Source organism: Ceraceosorus guamensis (assembly GCF_003144195.1).
Source record: "Ceraceosorus guamensis strain MCA 4658 unplaced genomic scaffold IE81scaffold_26, whole genome shotgun sequence".
Classification (NCBI taxonomy): Eukaryota; Fungi; Basidiomycota; class Exobasidiomycetes; order Ceraceosorales; family Ceraceosoraceae; genus Ceraceosorus; species Ceraceosorus guamensis.
Genome location: NW_020290021.1, coordinates 116,754 through 135,793, shown reverse-complemented (window position 1 = coordinate 135,793; position 19,040 = coordinate 116,754). Strand labels below are relative to the sequence as shown.

Below are 19,040 nucleotides of genomic sequence, written 5' to 3'. Positions count from 1 at the left end.
TGTGCTCATCGACCTAGCCTTGAGCTTGTTCTCAACCCTTCGTGCCTCCACTTCCACTTCCACCTGCAGACGCCCGTACTCGAGGCGAGAGTTGCAAGACTACTAGACCACGGCATCTCCGATCTTGCAGTGTTGGTCGTACTCCACAGCAACGCTCACCACTCTCTTTGAGCCGAAACGCTTCCTTCGACTCTTACCTTTCCCATCCTTCACTTCGAACACGACTTCATTCATAGTAAAAAATGTCAGCTCACTCCCTGCAAAGCCGCACCTCGATACCGCTGACTGTGGGAGCAGTGACGCTAGCTTTGGGTGGGGCAGCATGGTATCTTCGCAGCTCAATCCTGCGCAGTTCGCGCAACAGTCGCACCTCCCAATTCCTCACCAAATCGACCTCTGCGCGCTCCAAAGCCCAGACCGAATCGCAAGCTCATCAGCTCGCTTTGACTTCTCTCACTTGGCTGGTTGCTGCTTTTGGTCCTGATGGAAGACATGCCAACGATACGGCTGCTGGATGTATGGTAGCGAGTCCGAGCAGACCAGAGGACAGACCAGGAGGCAAAGACGAGGTGGGTGTATGCGTTGCGGCCCCTTCGGAGGTGCTATGGTTTTCTTTGGCTGAATGAGCGACTCGCTGCCTGCGCTCTGTCTCCAGAATGAGAGCTACTACTTTCAGTGGTCGCGAGACAGCGGCCTTTGCGCGAGAGCGCTGCTCGGTGCACTCGTTCGTGCCGAAGAGGGTCACCAGATCGGCATTGAAAACGAAGAAGCACAAGATCTCCACGAGATCTTCAGAAAGTGAGCAGAATGATGTCTTCCGGTACGGCTGTGCTGAGCCACTGCCTCGGTTTGGCGGGCAGAGCTGACCAGTCCTTGTCCTTGCTCGTTGGACGTTGATAGCTTTGTGGAGATGAGCATCAAGCTGCAGGCTTTGCCAAATCCTTCGGGCACTTACGAGACGGGCGGTCTCGGAGAGCCCAAATTCAACGTGGACGGTTCTGCTTTCCAGGCGAGCTGGGGTCGGCCACAGAATGTGGGTACATCAAAGAGCTGTCACGAGCTGGGCTAATCGCTCGACATGCATCTAGCTGACACTATCGGCATCCTGTTCTGAATGGGTAGGATGGACCAGCCCTCCGTGCTTTAGCTGCGCTTCGCTACGCCATCTTTTTGCAGAACACAAGACCCGGATCGAAAGAGGTTGACACATACATCACCGACAGGCTATGGGCACCAGCTTCTGCCCCTTCTTCTCGCACACTCATCAGAGACGACCTAGACTACGTTGCGCGCGTGTGGGAGACGGAGAACAGCTTTGAGCTCTGGGAAGAGGTGGAGGCTGCTTCTTCGCCCCTCGATGGAGGTGGACACTTTCACGTGTTGATGTCACAGAAAGGAGCCCTCGAGGCAGGCGCTGCGTTCGCCAAGACGCCGTTGATAGCTGACGAAGAGCGCTCACAGAGGTATGCAAAAGCAGCTCAAGGGATCGCGCAGCGACTCGAGAAGTTTTGGATAACGGACACCGAGATCGATCATGAGGGCGGTCCGACCATCAATGATGGACCTATGGCCATCAACTGGGACGATGATCGGCGCCTGGGTATCATTCCGAAGGACATTCTCGCGCTCCCTCACCTCACACCGACCTTGTTGAGGCAAGGAGGTCAACAAAAACCAACAGAGGTGGACATTGCCTGCATTCTCGCCTTCAATCACAGCTGGGACGGTCACTATGACGGCAATCACAGCGACGTATGGTCGCCGTGGTCCGAGCGCGCAGCAGCAACACTGCATCGCGCTCTGATCGCTTTTCAGAGTGTCTACAAGATCAACGAAGGACATTCCTTGGAGGATGGTATCCTGGTAGGCAGGTATCCCGAAGATGTGTACAATGGCGTGGAGCAGTCCATCGGCCATCCTTGGTTCCTCACGACGCACGCAACTGCGGAGCTGCTTTACATCACCGCCACGCACTGGCTGGCGATCCATCACGTCGAGATCACTGCTATTTCTCTACCTCTCTATAAGCTCTTTGACCCTCGCGCCAAGGTGGGCAAGCATGAGCAAGGCAGCAGCGCCTTTCAAATTGCCATCCGAGGCCTACGGGCGCTGGCGGATAAGCAGCTAGAGCGGTGCAGAGAGGTCTTGCTCGCCGAAGGAAGAATGGATGAGCAGATCGAACGCTTCACAGGCAAGCAGCGCGGCGCTAGGCATCTTAGGTGAGCATTCGCGAGATCAGCAGAAAGGCCAGGCAAGACGCTGACGATGGTGACACTATCATCTTCATTTCAGCTGGAGCTATGCAAGCTACCTCAGTTGCTATGATGCACGCCATGGCAGGGAAAATCCCGTGCTATGACCGTCTTGAGTGCATATAACCGTACGGGCGGGCGGGGTGTCGGTGTCCTGTGCAGCCCCTGGATGGACCGTTGCGACCTGATGAAATCCCTAAACCCTCGCGTGGATCGTTGCCTGACGGACATTATTTTGCGTTCTGCGCCGAATGCTATTGGTCGTATCGATGCCTACTTTCTGCCTCCTTTTCCTTTGCCCTTCGCCTTGGCAGGTTCGGGGGTAGGGCTGCTCTTCACCTCGACCTCTGTCGTCTTGCGCTGATGGATCAACTTGGCGTTGGCAGCCTGAATAGCCTGTGCGTCTTGCAGCTCCCTGATCTTATCGACTGTCCAAAACTTCAGCTCCAGCTTCATGTGAGAGTCGGTAGAGAGCGCATCCGCGGCCGTCTTGACGACCTGTGTATCGTTGAGCTTGAGCAGTGTAGAAGATTGGTACTGCGACGCATCACCCGCAACTCGTTCTCTCAACTCCATCTCTCTTCTCTCCTGAACGGATGACAAGGGTCCATTATAAGCGATCGGTTTCGCTCCGTGACCTCTTCTCGGACCGAATTTGCCTGAAAAGTTGACGCGCACTTGCAGACTCTGCCTCGCATCTCGCAGAGTTTTGGACTTGGGCATGGCACCCTCTGCGCCGGCTGGTCGAGCAGGTACGGCTTGGCAGGGTGTGTCCTCCACTGGTTGGAGCGTAGGTCGGTCAGGCCGCTGTGTATTCGCAGAATTCCACCAGTCTGTCTTTGGAAGCACGAAAGGAAGTCTGGCAGCAGAAGTAGGAGAAGAAGAAACGTCGTCGCCGCGCTTTTGAGGAGGGCGAGAGGCGGATGTGATCACGCTCTCCGGTCTGTGCCGCTCAATGGTACGAGGTGGACGCTGCTTGTTGCTCTGCGGGCGACCCGGATTGGAATTGTCCTGATTCTTTCTACTGCGACTGCTGGCTTGATCAGCAACTGCGTCTTGTCGCGCCGTGACTGCACTGGAAAAGCGCCTGCTGGCAGCGACGTGATTACACACAGCGAATGTGGATTTTAAGCCTCGCGCCGAACCAATCGCAGGCACTGAGATGGAAGTCATGGTGCTTGAGATGATGGTGGGAAGGCGAGTGCACGCTTCTACCTCGCACCGGCCAGACAGAGACAAGCGATGAGGGGTGTTGCGTTCCAGCTGGGTGGCACCGCTTCGAGTGCTTATCGTGCAGGCTCTGGGCGCCCGTAGAGGTGGATCACGATGAGAAGCTTTGATCGGCAGTAGTCTTCAGTGAAGGCTGAGTGCGCAAGGATGACGAATGTGAAGCACAGATATTCGGGCCAAGGCGATCAGAAGCAGCGCGCTGCGTGCATACAGGTATATGCGGCTTTGAGAAGAAGCGAAGCTGTATCGGCCGACAAACAACTGCATCGTGCGTGCGTGGGTGCGTGCGTGCGTGCTTGCGTGAGTAACGTGCGCATGCTGCTATATGTGTGCGCGTTATCATCAGGAAGATGCGCTCGACTCGATCCAAGATCGTACGTGTCTCAGGCAGGCGAGTGATTCGTCAGTGAGAAGGTATCCTTCAGAACGCCGTCATCATCGACCCTTCACATTTCGCTCGCACCGACAACGGTCGATCGGCAACTTTGGAGCGTTGGTGTCACGCTCACAACCTCATTACAGGCGCACTCCAATAGCCCGTCTCTGCTCGGACACGCGTTTCCCTACTCAAGATGGGGTTCCGAACAGGTTTCGTCCTAAGCGCCGTAGCGTTCCAATTTGGAGTCATCTACATGGCATCCATCTACGACTTTCCCCTCTTGTACGGCAGCAGCCTCTCCTCCACAGAAAGTCTCGAAGCAGCCGACCGAGCAGAATTCTTCTACTTGGGTCTTTTCAAAGCTCCCGCGGCCGTGCCTGCTCTGCTACACGGAATGATTGGGTTGGGAATCGTTGGACTTTTGGCCAAGCTGCATCGATGGACAGAGATTGCCAAGTGGTTCGATGGTGCTGCCATCGGTTAGTGTAGCGAAGTAAACTTCACAATCACGCGCTGGCTGCATTGATGACGAGATTGTTGCTGCCCCCATTGTGCAGTCCTGTACGTTGGTGCTCTGTCCATGTACCTGACCGTCTCGATGCCAACCATCAGACTACTGGCAGATCCCAACAACGAAGCTCTCCTTGCTCGCTCCTCGCTGGCTACCCAACGGAGCACTTTGGCTGCAAGAGCAGAAGCTGGTCAGCTCGACGCAACGTTGGTCCCTTCTGGTCCCTTGACCGCTTCGGAGAGGGTGGATGCGCTCAGAATCATAGGCGCTACGAACACCATCATCATTCTGCTGCTGGCTGGCGTGTTGCTGATGCAGGGGACGGAGTGGTGGTTGGAGAGAGCGGAGAGGCTGGAGAAGAAGGCTATTAGGGACAAGGAGATGAGCGAGTTGAAGTTGAGCAAGGCGGGCAAGGACCAGTGAAGCGAATTAGGCTTGTATGTGGTCAAGGGGACTCGGAAGCTGAGCAATGTCTGTCACAAGACGCGGTAATGTCACGTTTGTGTGAATCGTGTCGAGGGGCTTGGTGCTAGTCGGCCCTTCAGGCTAGTCAACCTCACCGGTCTGCGCGCGAAGTCTTAGGTTTGCCGAACGATACTGCGGGGCTGGGCAGCCATGGCGAGGCTACGTCGGGGTGACGAGAGGATTGCAGCTCTTCTGTTTGAGAAAGAGCGTCTAAGGAGACACGAACGAAGACCCGATCGTTCAGCCCACCATCATGCAGTCGCTAGGGGCTCAGAAGGGGTTTAGATCTGGCTCCTCCTGCGCAGGAGCTCGTATGCAACCCGGTGAGCTCTTGTCGTTTGCTCAGCGTTCTAGCACTTCGAAGTGAACGCCTTGAGGACGGACGGGGGGGGAAGTTGAGACGAGCAATGATGGTCTGTGCATGCCGAGCATTTCGCCATGCGGCCGAGATGCACCTTCACGCTCGACTGTTTGCTCATAGGTGTTGTGGACCAGCGATACATTTTTGAGGGCCAAGAACAGGGTTGGAACTGCTCGCACGTCCAGGGCGAAGCGGTGCAGCGAGGGTTTTCAGTCAGAGTGAGAGAATGACATTTTGAGAGTGGCCAACGAAGGTTGTAGGGCCTCACGGCCGTGCTGGTCCTTGTCGGAGCGCGGTGTCGAATCTGAAAGCTGCCTTTTGCTATCATCTTTCCTTCTGAACGCCCTCAGCTGCATCGCACTGATACTGCTAGAACGTTGCGTCGCAGCTACAAACAGATTCTCCAAACAAGCAGAAGGACGTGCAATCATTCAGCTCCTCTACACATCACTCGCATTTTCGACTGCGCACAGCTAAGGCCCCATCTTGAGGTGATCGGTGCGACACACGGCTGGATGAATGCGCATCAGCATACCTTCAAGAATGGTGCACTTGTCGAATTGGAATCTGACATGAGCGTGAGCCAGCGACTCGGCGCGTACGAGACTTGTCGATCTGGTGCTGCCTGATTCGCTTCAGTCGAAAATGTGCCACAATCGAGTCAGTGTGAATGAGTGTGAGCCGGCAATGTCAAGAGTCAAGAGTCAAGAGTCATGCAAGCGCGTGTCAATCACGAGTATATAAAGCGCAGAGTGCATGCGCAAGCGCGTACTTTGCCGCGCGACATGCGGCGGTGCTGCTGCTCCTATATAAGCCACGCGCGATGGTGTTTGGGCTCGTCGGTAACGTGGGCGCGCTCAGCAACAAGCAGATCAGCCCATCCAGCGCACACATTCGTGATTCACGATTCACATGCACATGCCACTTCGAACCTTAGAACTTTCATCTCCGCAGTCGACAGCCGCAGACAGCTACCGCCTTCACCTTTGCGTACGCGAGCTGAACCGAGCAACCAGGTGCAAGCTGTGCTACGAACCTTGAGACTGAACTCTCTGAGGGGAACCGCGCAATATCGCTCTCGCCCAAATCCTCATCGACTCCTTCAGAAAGTTCGCACAGAAGCAGGGACAAGAGGCTCAAGAGTTGTCCAGCGTGCCATGTCGTTCAACGATTTGGAGCGAGGATCAGCTCAATCACCCCGGAATAACAATAGCAGCAGGGGCAGCGTGGGGCGATCATCCAACCGAGCATCCGGTAACCCTTTGCCTCTGTACCACGCCCCTCCTTCCGATCGTTCCAGCTCTCCTCACAACTCAAACTCTGGCGCAGGATCTGCGAAGCTGACACAAGATGAAGAGTACGAATTTAAAAAGCTGGCGGAAAGAATGGGGGTGCAGATCTTCAAGTTGAACGCCAATGTGAGCGCGATTGATAAGCTCGTGGAGCTCAGCTCGGGAAGCGGCAAGGTTGCAGCTCAGAGCAAGGCTCAGAGCAAAGAAGGTAGAGACTGGACGAAGCAAGTGTGAGTGTGGTCATTCAGCATAGTCCGCCTCTTCAGCTTGCTGTAGGCTTGCGAGTCTTGCTCTACACTCAAGATAAGTGGCTGACCACCCATTCTCATTTGACAAACTGGTAATCAGAGCTGATCTTACCGATACGACGCGATCGGTGTCGACCTCCCTCGTGAGCGACATGAAGACTCTCTCGACATTGAGCAGCAAGAGCGGATCATCTCAGCACAAGATGACGACGAACAAGCTGAGGACGGATGTCGAGAATGGCTTGAAGAACTTTCAGAGAGCTCAGAGGGCAGGAGCCAACGTGACTAGGACCGCATTGGACAAAGAAAGAGCGAGGAGAAGCGCTGCTGCCTCCACATCGTCTGCTTCCAATGCCAAGTCCAGCGAAAATCAAGTGTAAGGGCTTCGCATGGCAAGCTCCTGCTGCTGCCTCTCGATGCTGACGGACTGCCCTTCATACTCGTCGCCAGAGCACTGGAGTCGACTGGCGGGGCTTCTGCGGAAGGAGGTCTGATCGATCATCCATCGGCCGAATTCGACGAGGGTCAAGAAGAGCAGGAGCAAGCACAAGTACGAGTCAACGCTGGTCCCACGCAATCCGACCTCGAATTTCAGGAGGCGCTGATCTCAGAACGAGAGGCAGAGATTCAGGAGATCGAGGGAGGTATCCAAGAGCTGAACGAAATCTTTAGAGATCTGGGACATATTGTTCAAGAGCAGGGCGGTATGATAGACAACATCGAACACAATGTTTCGCAGATCGCTCTGCATACCGAAGGAGCTGATCGAGAGCTGGTCAGGGCACACGAATATCAGAGGAAAGCGGGAAGGAGAGCGGCTTGTTTGCTGCTCATTGTGGGCATTGTCGTTGCTGTTGTTCTCGTCGCTGTGAGTGTTGCGCCTTTGCCGATGTCAACACATTCCAGGGGTGCGCCAGTTGCTGACACCGACGATTTTCGCACACTCCCAGGCTCTAAGCTGATACGTGCGCTCATGCCTTTCATGGGTTTCTTTGTCCCGTCACCTTTCCATTCTTCGTCCTCATTTCCAACTCCCTTTCGTTGGCCAATGCAAGCTCAGCTTAGTATTTCGTACCTTGTTTGAGCACCTCCCAGACTTCCTTGATTACATGCACACGTCACCTTTGCCCAGGGCCGAAGCCTCGACGTCAATATTTTGCTTGAATCTGATCTCTTATGGAGCAAGTCTTAGAGGTGGCAGAGGCTTTTGCAAAACCATGATCCGGACAACGACGGGGTTGCCTAGGGTCCGAGCTCGTGAATGTCGTGCTTCGAAGGAATTGATGGATCAGACTGGCCTCTTGACAAAGTCTGGGTTGCAGCTCTTGGCACGCTGTGTACGGTATGCGATGTCTGTACATTATTATATGTATACTCATTCACCGCACTCACGATCTTGGACGCGGCTTCGCGGACCCACGCCACACATTCGTGATATTAGCTGCGCTTCGCGATGAACAAGTCAAATTGTGAATCTTCAATCTTTGAACGGGACTCGAGTGAAGATAACCAGCAAATTACGAATGAAGTCATGAATCGTGAATATGCTCGCTACACACATCGGCGGTGCGCGCCGTCGTACACTTTGCATTGGGAGGCCGAGCCAGATCTAAAACCTTAGCGTGACGTCAGAGTAAAGTGTGGCGCACGTGCGTGCTGCAGCCTAGTCAGGCAAATCCACGCTATGCACATCATGCACGCACCATGCAACCATGCAGCATTCAATGTGAATGATTCAGATTCATTTTGATTCTGATTGATTCAGCCAGCAGATTGCTTGAACCAGCGCGGCCGTGGCGTCTCATGCGCGTGTGGCCCTTGCGCGAGTCGAATGGACGCTCTTCGGTGACATCTTTGATCCCACGACCGCGATTCGTAGAAATGCTGCTGTGCAGCAGCACGAGTCAGAATCAAGAGTAGCATACACCGCAGACGAGGTCGAGGGGATATATGATCCACGCGCACGCTTTTGCTCGCTGCGAAAGTTCGAAATTCGTCTTTCTGGCAATAAGCCGTCGATGCACCGTGCTTGCGTGCTTGCGTGCTTGCTTGATCGATGAAGGGTCGCGTCCGATCAGCAGCACACTCCACATGCTATTCAATCAGGATTCTGAGAATCTCGATCATGAATCACAATGCGTACGTACATGATGTAGGCACACGGACATCGAACGCGGTGCCTCGCACTCATCACGATTGCCAGGATCTGACGCACCGACCAAGGGTCTAAGCGCCCGACTAACCCAACCACCACTGCGAAGCTGATACGCGCCAGTAAGCTCACGTTCGCGCGCACTCATTCTAGTCTTGCAATAACACACACACGCACACACACACACACGCAAGGATAAGGTCAGAGCAGCAATCATGGCCAAAGTAGGACCCGTCAGGGTATCCGTCTCCTCGCTAGACCCACTGGGCATCGTCTCGCTGGTGTACCAAGCCATCCAAGTCCTCATCGCTTGGTTCTTTGCCCCTTTGCCTCCCTCGGCTCAACAAGCACAGAAGCCGCTCGCAAAGATCGCAGTCATTGGTGCGGGTATCACGGGTATTTCCACCGCTGCTCATCTTGCTGGTCGTGAGTATACGTGCGTAAAGTGCACATGCCCGAGTCGTACCGCTTATCAACCGCGCAATTCTCTCGCGATATTGCAGATGGCTTTGACGTCACCATCTTCGAGGCGGGCTCGGAAGAGAAGCTTGGAGGAATTTGGGCAAATGTGAACAGCAGCTCTGGACTGCAGATCAGCTCCATTTTGTACCGCTGGCACCCGCTCGTCCGCTGGTCCAAGGGCTACCCCAAGCGAGATGAGATTCTAGCCAACGTCAAGCGCGTCTGGACTCGTTACGGCCTGGACAAGAAGACAAGGTTCAATGTGAGTGGTAGCAGCCACGCAAAGCGCTCGGAGAGTTCACATTGGTGGAACGCTAACAGGCTGCCACGGCGGACCCGTCTCTTGCTACGTTGCGCAGACACCCGTCCAATCTGTCACGCGCCACAAGAGCAGCACAGACCCTGCAGAGAGAGGCAGCGCCAAGTGGATCATCAATGGCGACGAAACGCAGGTTTTCGACGGAATCTCTGTCAACGTGGGAACGTGTGGCAAGCCAAAGCGCATGGAATTGCCGGGTCAGGAGAAATTCAAGGGTCAGATTGTACACTCGAGCGAGCTTGATGATGTCGAGCTGAGCGGTAAAAAGGTGAGAAGAGTGCTTCGTTTGCTGCTACCAAATGTAGGGTGATTGACGCGTGCGGCTTGGTCATGGCAGGTTCTCGTCGTAGGCGGTGGGGCATCTGGTGTAGAAGCGCTGGAGCTGGCAGTTGAGAAGCAATCGGAGACTGCCATCATTCTCGCCCGCTCCGACAAGTGGATCATTCCTAGGTGTGAGTGGCTTGCTGATCGATCAAGTATTTAGATCACAGAAGACTCACAGTGACCTCGCTTGATTAGTCACCGTCGTGGACATCCTTCTGGCTCTTCAACCATTCGGCCGCGAAACCGTCACCAGCAAGATTCCCGAGTTCTTGCTCAAGAAGTTGCATTATCGTGACCTCGAGGAAAAGATGGCACCTACCCAAGGTTTCTACCAAGACACGCCAATCGTCAATGTGGGTTGCTCGAGCAGGGTCTGGCACATGCGCAGAAACGTGACCAGCTGACACCCAGCTTTGACTCTTATAGACGTCTTGCCTCGAGCACATCCGGGAGGGGAGAGCTGATTATCAGCGCGGCGACGTGCTCGAGCTCACCCCAGACGGCATCGAGTTCAACAAGCGCAAGCGCGGACAAAAGAAGGAGACCACTGGCGAAAAGGTCCACTATGACGCTGATGTCATTGTCGTTGCGACTGGTTTCGAGAAGCCAAAGATCGACTTCCTGCCTGACGACTTGTTCCCTGGCGAATACATGTGAGCTAGGCGCGGCGCTCTCGCCCCTGCTTCGCTTTCTCAACTGACACAGGTCTTCGGATCCCAGTCGCCCAAACATGTACTTGCAGGTCTTTCCAGTCGAAGATTCCACAGTATCGTGCACGAATTCCACCTTCCAAGCTGCAGTCGGTGAGTGACCTTGGTCTGGAAACGCACCGCGTAGCTGCGCGCTCACTAACCGCGCTCACTTCGCACTCAGGTACCGTTGGACACGTGCACATTGGCATCTATGCGCGTATCCTCGCATTGTTCGTCCTTGAGCCGGAGACGAGGCCAGTACCGAAGGACATGCGCCTTTGGGTGGATCTGATTCGTTGGGTGTGAGTGCATGAACCTCCCCTCTCAAGATGTCGACTGCAGCTGCTCATCAAGATTACTGTGCCTAATGCAGCAAGGAGAATGCGCCTGGCGGCGAGCTAAGCTTCTTTACGTACATGGAACTCTGTGTAAGTGGAGCGTGACGCATCGACGAGGCTTTGGCATATAGCTTGTTTCTAAGCGTTCATCTGTTCCATTTGCTTTCAGATTTGGCTTGTTACTTTCCTGTTTTTCCGTTGGACGCGGATCCAATTCTTCTGTGAGTCGAACTTGGCGGAGAGACCTGCAGCAGCTTCACAAACTTCGCTGACACCGGCGACACGCGTCTGCAGTCTTTGTGCTTTTTGGCCTCGGCTTCTGGTCGCGTGACCAAGCTCCCGATGGCAAGCCGGCAGGCAAACCTCGTTTCCATTTGAGCATCACCAAGCGTAAGTTGTTGATTGTAGACGCGGGTGGCTAGAACGCACCGACCTGCTGACCTGCTGTCTCTGCAGTCATCCCACATTACAGACGCAAAGTCATCTCCTCGCGCGAGACTAAAGCGAGCGCCAACAAGAAAAAGTCAAGAGGAGAGGCCGTCAAGCACTAGTACGATAGTTTGAGTGCTTCATCGTGGAGCTTTTCAGCGCTCTTTGCCGGCTCAAATGAGCTCTAAGAAATAGGTCACTCCAATAAAAGGAGGGGTGCAAATCCAAGTATTTGTATTAGGGATCAGCGAGGCTTAGCTGTGCTAGGTCAAATCAATGGTCGAGCGAGCACGCGTGGAGTGGCACCGTTGCAGAGGTTTGGGCTAAGGAGCTGTTGCTCAAAGGAAGAAGTATGCAGTGCCGAGCAACGAGATTGCAAGGGCCACTGCTGGTGTGCTCTTGACAGAGGCTGCGCTGTTGCCCTTCTTGTCAGAGGAAGAAGAGCTGCTGCTGCTGCTGCTGCTGCTGCTGCTGCCACCACTGGAGGCTCCACTGCTGCTCACGTTGCCATTGCTGTCGCTTGTGCTACTGCTGCCGCCAGAGTTGTTGATGATGGCATCATTACCATCCACGCTCTGGTAGCACTTTTGATTCACGATGCTGTAGCCAGAGGGGCAGCACACCGTGTCGTTGTTGACGGTGCTGCAAGTAGCATTGTTTGGCTTTGAAATGTTCGTACCAGATGCGATGGGCGCTGTGGTGGATCGCGTCGTGAGCGCCGCCTCTTGACTGGATGCCGACGCTTGAGCTCCCGCTGCGATGGAGGATGCGGACGCCTGCGCTGCCGATGCGATGGAACCTGCATCTGGAATAGAAATGCCGTTCTGGAAAATGTCACTGTTGACGAATCCGGTCATGCCGCCGTCTGCAAGGAGAGCGTACGAATGTCACTAGTCGGTCAATGGAGTGCGCACGAAGGACAAGATTGCAAGGGCTTGACTTCTCACCTTGCCTTTTGAAGAGAAGCTTGGCGGGAGCTGGAGTGGCAGCAGGTGCCGGCGCAGCTGCTGCGCTGCCAATCAGAGCCAAGGCGCACATGGTAGATGCGGATGCTGTGGTGAACTTCATGGTGATGGGCTTTGATTTGTCGAGATATCACGTGCCTTGAGCAAGGGCCTGTCGACTGCTGGCGAAAGCTAATGTCGTGGGAATGGTCTGATAGAGGGTTGTGCGGTTGGACAAGTTGGGAAGCTGGATATGCTCTCCCTTTATATGGACCACTCGACGTCATGCGAGGTCCGTATGGAGCCACGCGAACGGCCTGCTTCACCTACTGAGCATCCTCCGCATTCTTGTGAAGTTTGCAAAAGCATGCTGGGCGACTCAAGGTGTCTTCAGAGCGCTGTGTAGCCTTGCTTTCTATGGTCAAGAGCGACCACATGGTCTTGCTGCAAGGCTATGTGGAGCTGCGAGCACCGCATTTTGATGAGGTGTCTTGCACATGCGCAGTACTCGCGCGGCGTGCCGCTGTGCTGGTGGCCCTGCAGCGTACGTAGCTGCATGCCGCCCCGAGACACGAAAACCAATCGTGAATGGCGTTGCGGCTGAGTCCTTAGCGTCGAACGCCAAACGGCGAAACCTGCCGCTCCTTCTCGCCAACTCTGAGCCAGTGCCCTCAATGATCCACAACTCATCAAATCTGCTTTTCTGTCCTGTGACGCCTGCATGACGTGAGTGCGGGCATCGGAAGATTGTTTTCGTGCCGCGTCCGACCCGGCGGACTCAACAAAGCGCATCTTCTGGTGCAACTTCTTTTGCGAGATGCTCGCGCTTGACTCGAAGCAACAGATTTCGGTCGCGCATCACCTGCCTCCGAATCATGATTCTTGGGTCCCTATGAGACGCAAACGCGAACGACCCCACAGAGGGTGGCGTCGATCCATGCTGCCTTCGAAACTGAGCATGCAGCTCCCTTGAGCACCACGCGGTCCTTGCATTTGCAAAGACAATACCTGTACAACCGCATTCACAGTCGGGATTCTTCTTGTCAACATAGATGCTGAGGTGGTCCACCGTCTCTGCGCCCAGCGCCATAGCCGAGGCCTGCACAGTGACGGCGAGTCCGGCTATGCCGGCTCGACACGCTGATGGGCATCTCAGCGGGATCGGGGGAGTGGTCATCTCAAGAGACACTCTCTGGCATGCGTGCTCATGAGACACTCTCCTTCCTAAAGAAGGGTCGCAAGCAGTCAAATCATGATAGCATTGCTGCTGTGTGGCCGAGCCCATCCTCGACAAGCGTAGGTTGGGCCGGTACTTCAAGGAAGTAGAAAAAGTCGAATGCAATGAGGATGCATATGTGGAAGTGGCCCCCGTCTAGCCGCTCTGCGCATGGCCCGCGGTCCCCAACACCCACGGCAGGAAATTCTGCGAGCAAAGCGGGCACCAGACCCTAACCAAGCACCATGAAAGGGTGGTGACGTTTGTCAGCCACCTCTCACATGTCCGTGTTGCACGGCTCCCGAAGGCGGCAAGGCTGCTCAAGCACGATTCCTATCCGAGCCGTGGAAGCACCGCTGAGCTTGCCCGTGAGCGTCCCGCCTCGTGCAGAACTAATTACACGTATGCGCCGTGTCCTCTGCGCCGCTGCTGTTGTTCCCCTCGGCTCACTGTCTCTCTTGACGTTCCCTTGCCATCGAGCACTGCCATCACTTACCCTTGATCGCACGTTCCCGAACTCAGCTCGAACATAGCTTGATGCCGCACCGGAACTCTTTTTTGATGGGTGCTTTGTTTTAGAGACCGCTTGGCGAAACCAAACGGCTCGAGGCTCTACTGTTCTTCCGTCCTCCGACGTGCGAAGTGTCGGACTGAGCAGCTGCACGGTTCTTCGGGAATAGAAAGAGCTCCCACAGAAACGATACTGACCAAGGCGACGACCGTTGGAAGCTTCTGCTCCAAAGCCCGATCGTGCGCCTTCCAACGAGCCGAGTGGAGCAGGTGCTGATGAAGGTGTTCCAATGCAAAGCATCGCTCTTCCGAGCAAGGATCTTAAGATAGGCTTACGATTTAAGGTTTGGGCGCAAGTCGCACGGTGAGCAGCTGAGCGGGCAGCACTCGCAAGTTGCGCCGGTCGGCGGGTCTCTCCTCGAGGAAAAGCGGTTCAGCTTCGACTGGCAGGCATGACAAAGCCAAAACTTGCCTAGAAGATTAACCGAGCAAGGCTGTCGTCCTCACATGGGAAGCCCCGCGAAGAGGTAACTTTGCAAGAAGACGGGACCAAGGCAGCGACGATCCTGGTGCGCCAAGCATGCAGAGGATGCTAGGTACTCGCTGCATCCTCGTCATCTGCCATGTCAGGCTTCCTATGCTCCTCCAGCCATGTTGCAGTGCGCTCAGCATCACGCCGGACGCTCCACGACCGCACTCTCCCTCCAACGAGAGATCCTTGGCGGCAAAGCCTCCTCTTGAAACGCAGACATTCCAAGCGAAAGCGTTCCAATCGGAGGCAGTCGTCCTCCAATGTGCCATCAGACATGACCTCAAAGGCCGAGCCCGAAAGCGATACCGACTAACAATAACTTAGGGTTAGGATCGTCCAATACTCTCGTCGGTGCAACACGCTGGATCACAGCATTCACGGGGGCTCTCGAAGAGAACCCATACGCGCAAACGCCATCGCACCAGGTGCAGCACCATCTGTGCGAGAGCGGATCGATGAAACATGGCGCCAGGACACATTCGACCATGAAAGAGCGGAGAGCGAGAGCAGCGAGCGCGAGAAGCTTTGGCAGTGCAAGGATGGCCGCGATGTCCAAGTGGGCCCCTTCCAGGGTGCGTCGAGAGGTGCCGCGAGAGTCGCAACAAGAGCATGAGACAGCAGCAGCAGAACAGGATCATCCTCGGTGCACAGAGTGACAGCGTCTCAAGAGCAGGAGACGTCGCCGAAGATCGAGAGGGATGGTGGAAGAATAGAGGTGGATGGACTCCGTCTCAGAACGGAATTTGAATGCTCAAGGCGCCGCGCGTGGTGGCACTGCGCGACTAGCCAAGTCTGACCCGCGACGCGGCGCGTCGCGCACTCAGTCACGTGTCGTGCCTTTGCACGGACGTTGCCGATTTGGCCGAATCCAACGTCCATCCAACGGGCGAGACAAGTCATTCTAAATTGCCCTGCCTTCGCGCCCTCGCATCTTCGTTCCTGAGTCCATCCAACGGATCATGGAATCGCCCGCGACCGTGACACATCTGTTCAAAGAGGCAAGAAGGAGATTCCCAGACGTGCATCTCCCAGGCTCGAACAAGGCGAGGACAGAGCAGATGACGAGCGCCGAGGAGGAAGAAGCACCTTGATCCAAATGGAGTAAGCAACATCCACGTCAACTCGAGTCTAGAACTGCGCCACTTATCGCGACCAGCTTCGAGAGCTTCACCGACCACGCTGACGATGTGCTGGATGTGAGCGCAGCACCCTTCCGGGCAAGTCTTGCGCGAAGTGACACAGTGGCGGAGTCGCCGGAGCTGCCGGCACAATGTCGATGTTGAGTCTGTGGGCTAGGGAGCTGAGCTCTGGGCCTCACAGTTGCTGCCGCACTTCCGCCAAGCCGAGCTATTGAGAAACGTTGGCCGTAAAGAAGCCGGCTTGGCTGAGAATTCTGGGTCCTGCTTGGGTCTCATAAGATGCCGCCTGCCATCGTGTGGCGACTTTTCTACCCCCACCAAACTCCCCTCCATTACCTTTCCCCTTCTCCCACGGTCGATTCTTTCTTCTCGCACAGGCTCTGGTAGCCTCTATTACGTCTCACTGCTACCTCAGCTGTTTGCACGCTCTTCTTTCTCTCCCAGCGCCGCTGTGCGGTCGTCTCTCTTCCCTCCACAACCGTTGCCCGAAGATGTCCAAAGGCGTCGCATCTCGTCGCTCTGGCGAGCACCGCAGAACAGCTCTCACCTCCGGCCATGTCTTGACGGCGTTGCTGATGGTGGGCGCTACTCTTCCGGCGTCTGATGCTCGTCCATTGACCACCAAAAGTCTGACACCTCAAGAGATCTATAGCCAAGCGATTCCTCAGCCCGGAGCGTGGTACTTGTCTCAGAGCTCACTTCAAGCAGCATCATCCTCCTCAGCAGCCGCTCTGGCTGCAGCCACAAATGCTCCTGCAGTCTCTGTTACTCCTGTCGACGCAGCTGTAGCAGCGCCCACGACAGCGAGCGCGCTTTTGCCAGGGCAAATTTACTCGGCTGCGATTCCCGGCCCCGGCGCCTGGTACCTCTCTCAACTCGCGTCCATGTCCTCTGCTTCACTCGCTGCCGCATCCGCACCTGCGCCGGCTGCGGCTGCCGTCAGCACCGCCGCCCCTATTGCAGCGCCCCTGCCAATCGACTCCGCCGTTTCGAGCGTGCAAGTCCCCTCTGAACAAGCACAATGGCAAGCAGCTGCCGGGATTGAGGTCCAACGCAAGATGTTTGCCAGCATCCTTGGTGTGGGCGCACAACAGCGAAGAGATCTTGATCCCGTCGCCGTGGCAACCGAACAGTCCGGCGCGGAGCCAAGTACTGCCGTCGATGAAGGTGTCCCAGCCACCGACAGTTCCTCTGGAACTTCCAGCGTCGCGTCAACCACGAGCAGCGCTTCGACTGTCCCTGATGCAGCTCTCGCTACTCCAGAGGAGGACACGTCGGACCAAGCCGACCCTCCCACGGCGTCTGCCTCTCCAAGCGATGCAAGCGAGAGTGCAGCGGTGCCAGCAGCGACAGATTCGGCGAATGCTAGCATTGCAGAGCCCGAGGCTCCAACTCAAGATGCCGAGGACGCAAGTGTGGTCTCCGACATAGATAGCATGTCTGCTGTGTCCGTCGCTGCGAGCAGCACGTCCGACGCGCCGGCATCAAGCGTTGCAGCTCCAACATCGGCTGCTCTGGCTGCGAGCCAGGATAGCGTACCCACCTTGTTGCCTGCGGTCTCAAACGCTGCATCCACTCCACTAGACGCTGTCGCGACCTCTTCCGCTCCTGCTTCTGCCTCTGCAGCAGTCAGTAAGACCGTCTCAGCCGCAGCAGGTGCAACCTTGTCAGCTTCAGCAGCCTCTTTGCTTGCTTCCTCTTCGGAGCTGCCTTCAAGCTCGTCCCCCGTCAGCTCCTCAGTCTTGGCCTCGAGCTCTGCTGCAGCTCCCATCTCTAGCGCAGCACTGCCGAGCAGCAGCAGCAGCGCGATTGTCGAAGCTGTCTCGTCCAGCTCCACTGTCTCAGCAAGCAGCCAGTCAGTTTCTATCGTTACCAGTGCGGCATCCTCCAGTGCCAACAACGCTACTCGCAGTGCCGTCGCACAGGCTGAAGAGACAGTGACTGTGACGGTCACCGTTGACGAATCCGCAGCCTCAAGCCCTACTGCGACGCAATCGCGCGTGCAAATTCCTGATGACGATGACAACGCAACGATCAGCGGCTCTTACAGCTTTACCGTCACGGTCACCAGCACCGCGAACGCAAAGGTTTCACCAATTTCGTTCATTCCAACCTCAACCGCTGCCACATCAACAGCTACTATCACTCAGAACCCCCAGCGCTCGGCCGAGCCTTTCAACACCGTCGACATGGTCTTGTCCACTGTATCTGCGCCTAGCAGCAGCTCGCAGCCCACGAACAGCGGCAAAGCGCTCGCAGCCAGCGAGACAGACGTGCCAGGTGCTGAGTGGAAGACCATCGTCGTCTTGATGCCTGGAGAAGAAGACACTGCCGCATCTGCTGCATCTCCCAGCGCCACGGATCGGGCATCAGCTCTCCAGATGTCCGGTGAGCGACGCTCGAGCGCCGAGTCTGGCGCTGAGATGACGGCTCGCATCGCGGCGCAGGCTTACACTCAGCTGAAAGCCGCCGCTTCATCCGCGAGTGCAGCAGCTTTTGGCGACAACGACTTTCCAACTGTAGCCGCCGTCTCTTCGTCGGCGAAGCCGAGTCAGACTAGCGATATCAGCACTGGAGTGCGTAAGCTAGCTGCGGCAACCGACGATCTCGGAGCTGGCCATCCTCCCCTCATTTCTGCCAGCTCTACCTCCGCCAAGGCTACTTCCACGGCTGCCAACAAGACTTCCACCAGTGCTTCTTCCGGACCTACTCCTGCGCCGACTAACGACGCTTCAAAGGATGACGAGGATTGCGATGAGGACGATGAGGATGACGACGACGATGAGAGCGTCACTTCGTCCATCAAGACATCTCTGCAAGCCGCGCCCACCACATCTGTGCCCGTAAAGAGCACCGCTGCCACGTTCGTTCCCAGCGCCAAGCCGACCAGTACAGCCTCTGCGCCCACGTCCACCAAGGCCTCGGCCTCGACTACAGGAGGCAACAAGAGCTCCACAGCTGCTTCGCCCACATCTACCAGCACCGCTCCAAACACCACGCCAGCTACTCCCAGCACCTGGGGAGCTTGGGTTGACAATCTCTTGACCAAGATGGGTCTCAGCAACCTGTTTGGTGGAACTTTCACCTTTACACCTACCGCTTCTCGCCGTGACGTCGCAGCGGCGGAGGAGGATCACATCCTGCCGCCTCTCCTGCGCACCAAAGCAGCTCGCAGCGTGCGTGGCTGGTCGCGCGACGTCTGAATAGGCATAGGTGTCCTCTTTGCACTAGCGCCGCCATGTAGT

General features: G+C 56.0%; 8 protein-coding genes across 8 annotated transcripts; 5 read left to right on the top strand and 3 right to left on the bottom strand.

The window, feature by feature from the left end:
- The first annotated feature begins 40 nt into the window (after positions 1–40).
- Positions 41–2,442, top strand: IE81DRAFT_114717 (hypothetical protein). Its single transcript, XM_025510121.1, has 5 exons — positions 41–569; positions 656–798; positions 901–1,033; positions 1,123–2,219; positions 2,293–2,442. The coding sequence occupies exons 1-5, from the start codon at positions 243–245 to the stop codon at positions 2,357–2,359; spliced, it is 1,767 nt and encodes a 588-aa protein (XP_025369923.1). The 5' UTR covers positions 41–242; the 3' UTR covers positions 2,360–2,442.
- On the bottom strand, positions 2,285–3,638 carry IE81DRAFT_323113 (hypothetical protein). The gene has a single exon (XM_025513836.1). It carries the CDS (start codon positions 3,423–3,425, stop codon positions 2,526–2,528), a length of 900 nt encoding a protein of 299 aa, XP_025369922.1. The 5' UTR covers positions 3,426–3,638; the 3' UTR covers positions 2,285–2,525.
- A 203-nt stretch (positions 3,639–3,841) lies between these two features.
- On the top strand, positions 3,842–4,886 carry IE81DRAFT_323112 (hypothetical protein). The gene is made up of 2 exons (XM_025513835.1): positions 3,842–4,340; positions 4,419–4,886. The coding sequence occupies exons 1-2, from the start codon at positions 4,055–4,057 to the stop codon at positions 4,793–4,795; spliced, it is 663 nt and encodes a 220-aa protein (XP_025369921.1). The 5' UTR covers positions 3,842–4,054; the 3' UTR covers positions 4,796–4,886.
- A 1,469-nt stretch (positions 4,887–6,355) lies between these two features.
- On the top strand, positions 6,356–7,974 carry IE81DRAFT_313105 (t-SNARE; the record flags this gene model as incomplete). Its single annotated transcript, XM_025512478.1, has 5 exons — positions 6,356–6,491; positions 6,549–6,720; positions 6,839–7,114; positions 7,189–7,606; positions 7,689–7,974. The coding sequence occupies 5 exons, from the start codon at positions 6,356–6,358 to the stop codon at positions 7,698–7,700; spliced, it is 1,014 nt and encodes a 337-aa protein (XP_025369920.1). The 3' UTR covers positions 7,701–7,974.
- A 994-nt stretch (positions 7,975–8,968) lies between these two features.
- On the top strand, positions 8,969–11,471 carry IE81DRAFT_114088 (FAD/NAD(P)-binding domain-containing protein). Its single transcript, XM_025510116.1, has 11 exons — positions 8,969–9,316; positions 9,394–9,614; positions 9,712–9,939; positions 10,009–10,123; positions 10,191–10,348; positions 10,422–10,648; positions 10,716–10,798; positions 10,869–10,989; positions 11,061–11,115; positions 11,195–11,246; positions 11,320–11,471. Exons 1-11 carry the CDS (start codon positions 9,106–9,108, stop codon positions 11,445–11,447), a joined length of 1,599 nt encoding a protein of 532 aa, XP_025369919.1. The 5' UTR covers positions 8,969–9,105; the 3' UTR covers positions 11,448–11,471.
- On the bottom strand, positions 11,320–12,826 carry IE81DRAFT_323109 (hypothetical protein). The gene is made up of 3 exons (XM_025513834.1): positions 12,402–12,826; positions 11,482–12,319; positions 11,320–11,415 (listed from the first exon to the last, which is right to left on the bottom strand). Exons 1-2 carry the CDS (start codon positions 12,520–12,522, stop codon positions 11,793–11,795), a joined length of 648 nt encoding a protein of 215 aa, XP_025369918.1. The 5' UTR covers positions 12,523–12,826; the 3' UTR covers positions 11,320–11,415; positions 11,482–11,792.
- Positions 12,827–13,787: 961 nt separating this feature from the next.
- Positions 13,788–14,586, bottom strand: IE81DRAFT_114222 (hypothetical protein). The gene has a single exon (XM_025510118.1). The coding sequence runs from the start codon at positions 14,423–14,425 to the stop codon at positions 13,892–13,894; it is 534 nt and encodes a 177-aa protein (XP_025369917.1). The 5' UTR covers positions 14,426–14,586; the 3' UTR covers positions 13,788–13,891.
- A 1,335-nt stretch (positions 14,587–15,921) lies between these two features.
- On the top strand, positions 15,922–19,035 carry IE81DRAFT_114193 (hypothetical protein). Its single transcript, XM_025510117.1, has one exon. The coding sequence runs from the start codon at positions 16,287–16,289 to the stop codon at positions 18,996–18,998; it is 2,712 nt and encodes a 903-aa protein (XP_025369916.1). The 5' UTR covers positions 15,922–16,286; the 3' UTR covers positions 18,999–19,035.
- Positions 19,036–19,040: the final 5 nt, after the last annotated feature.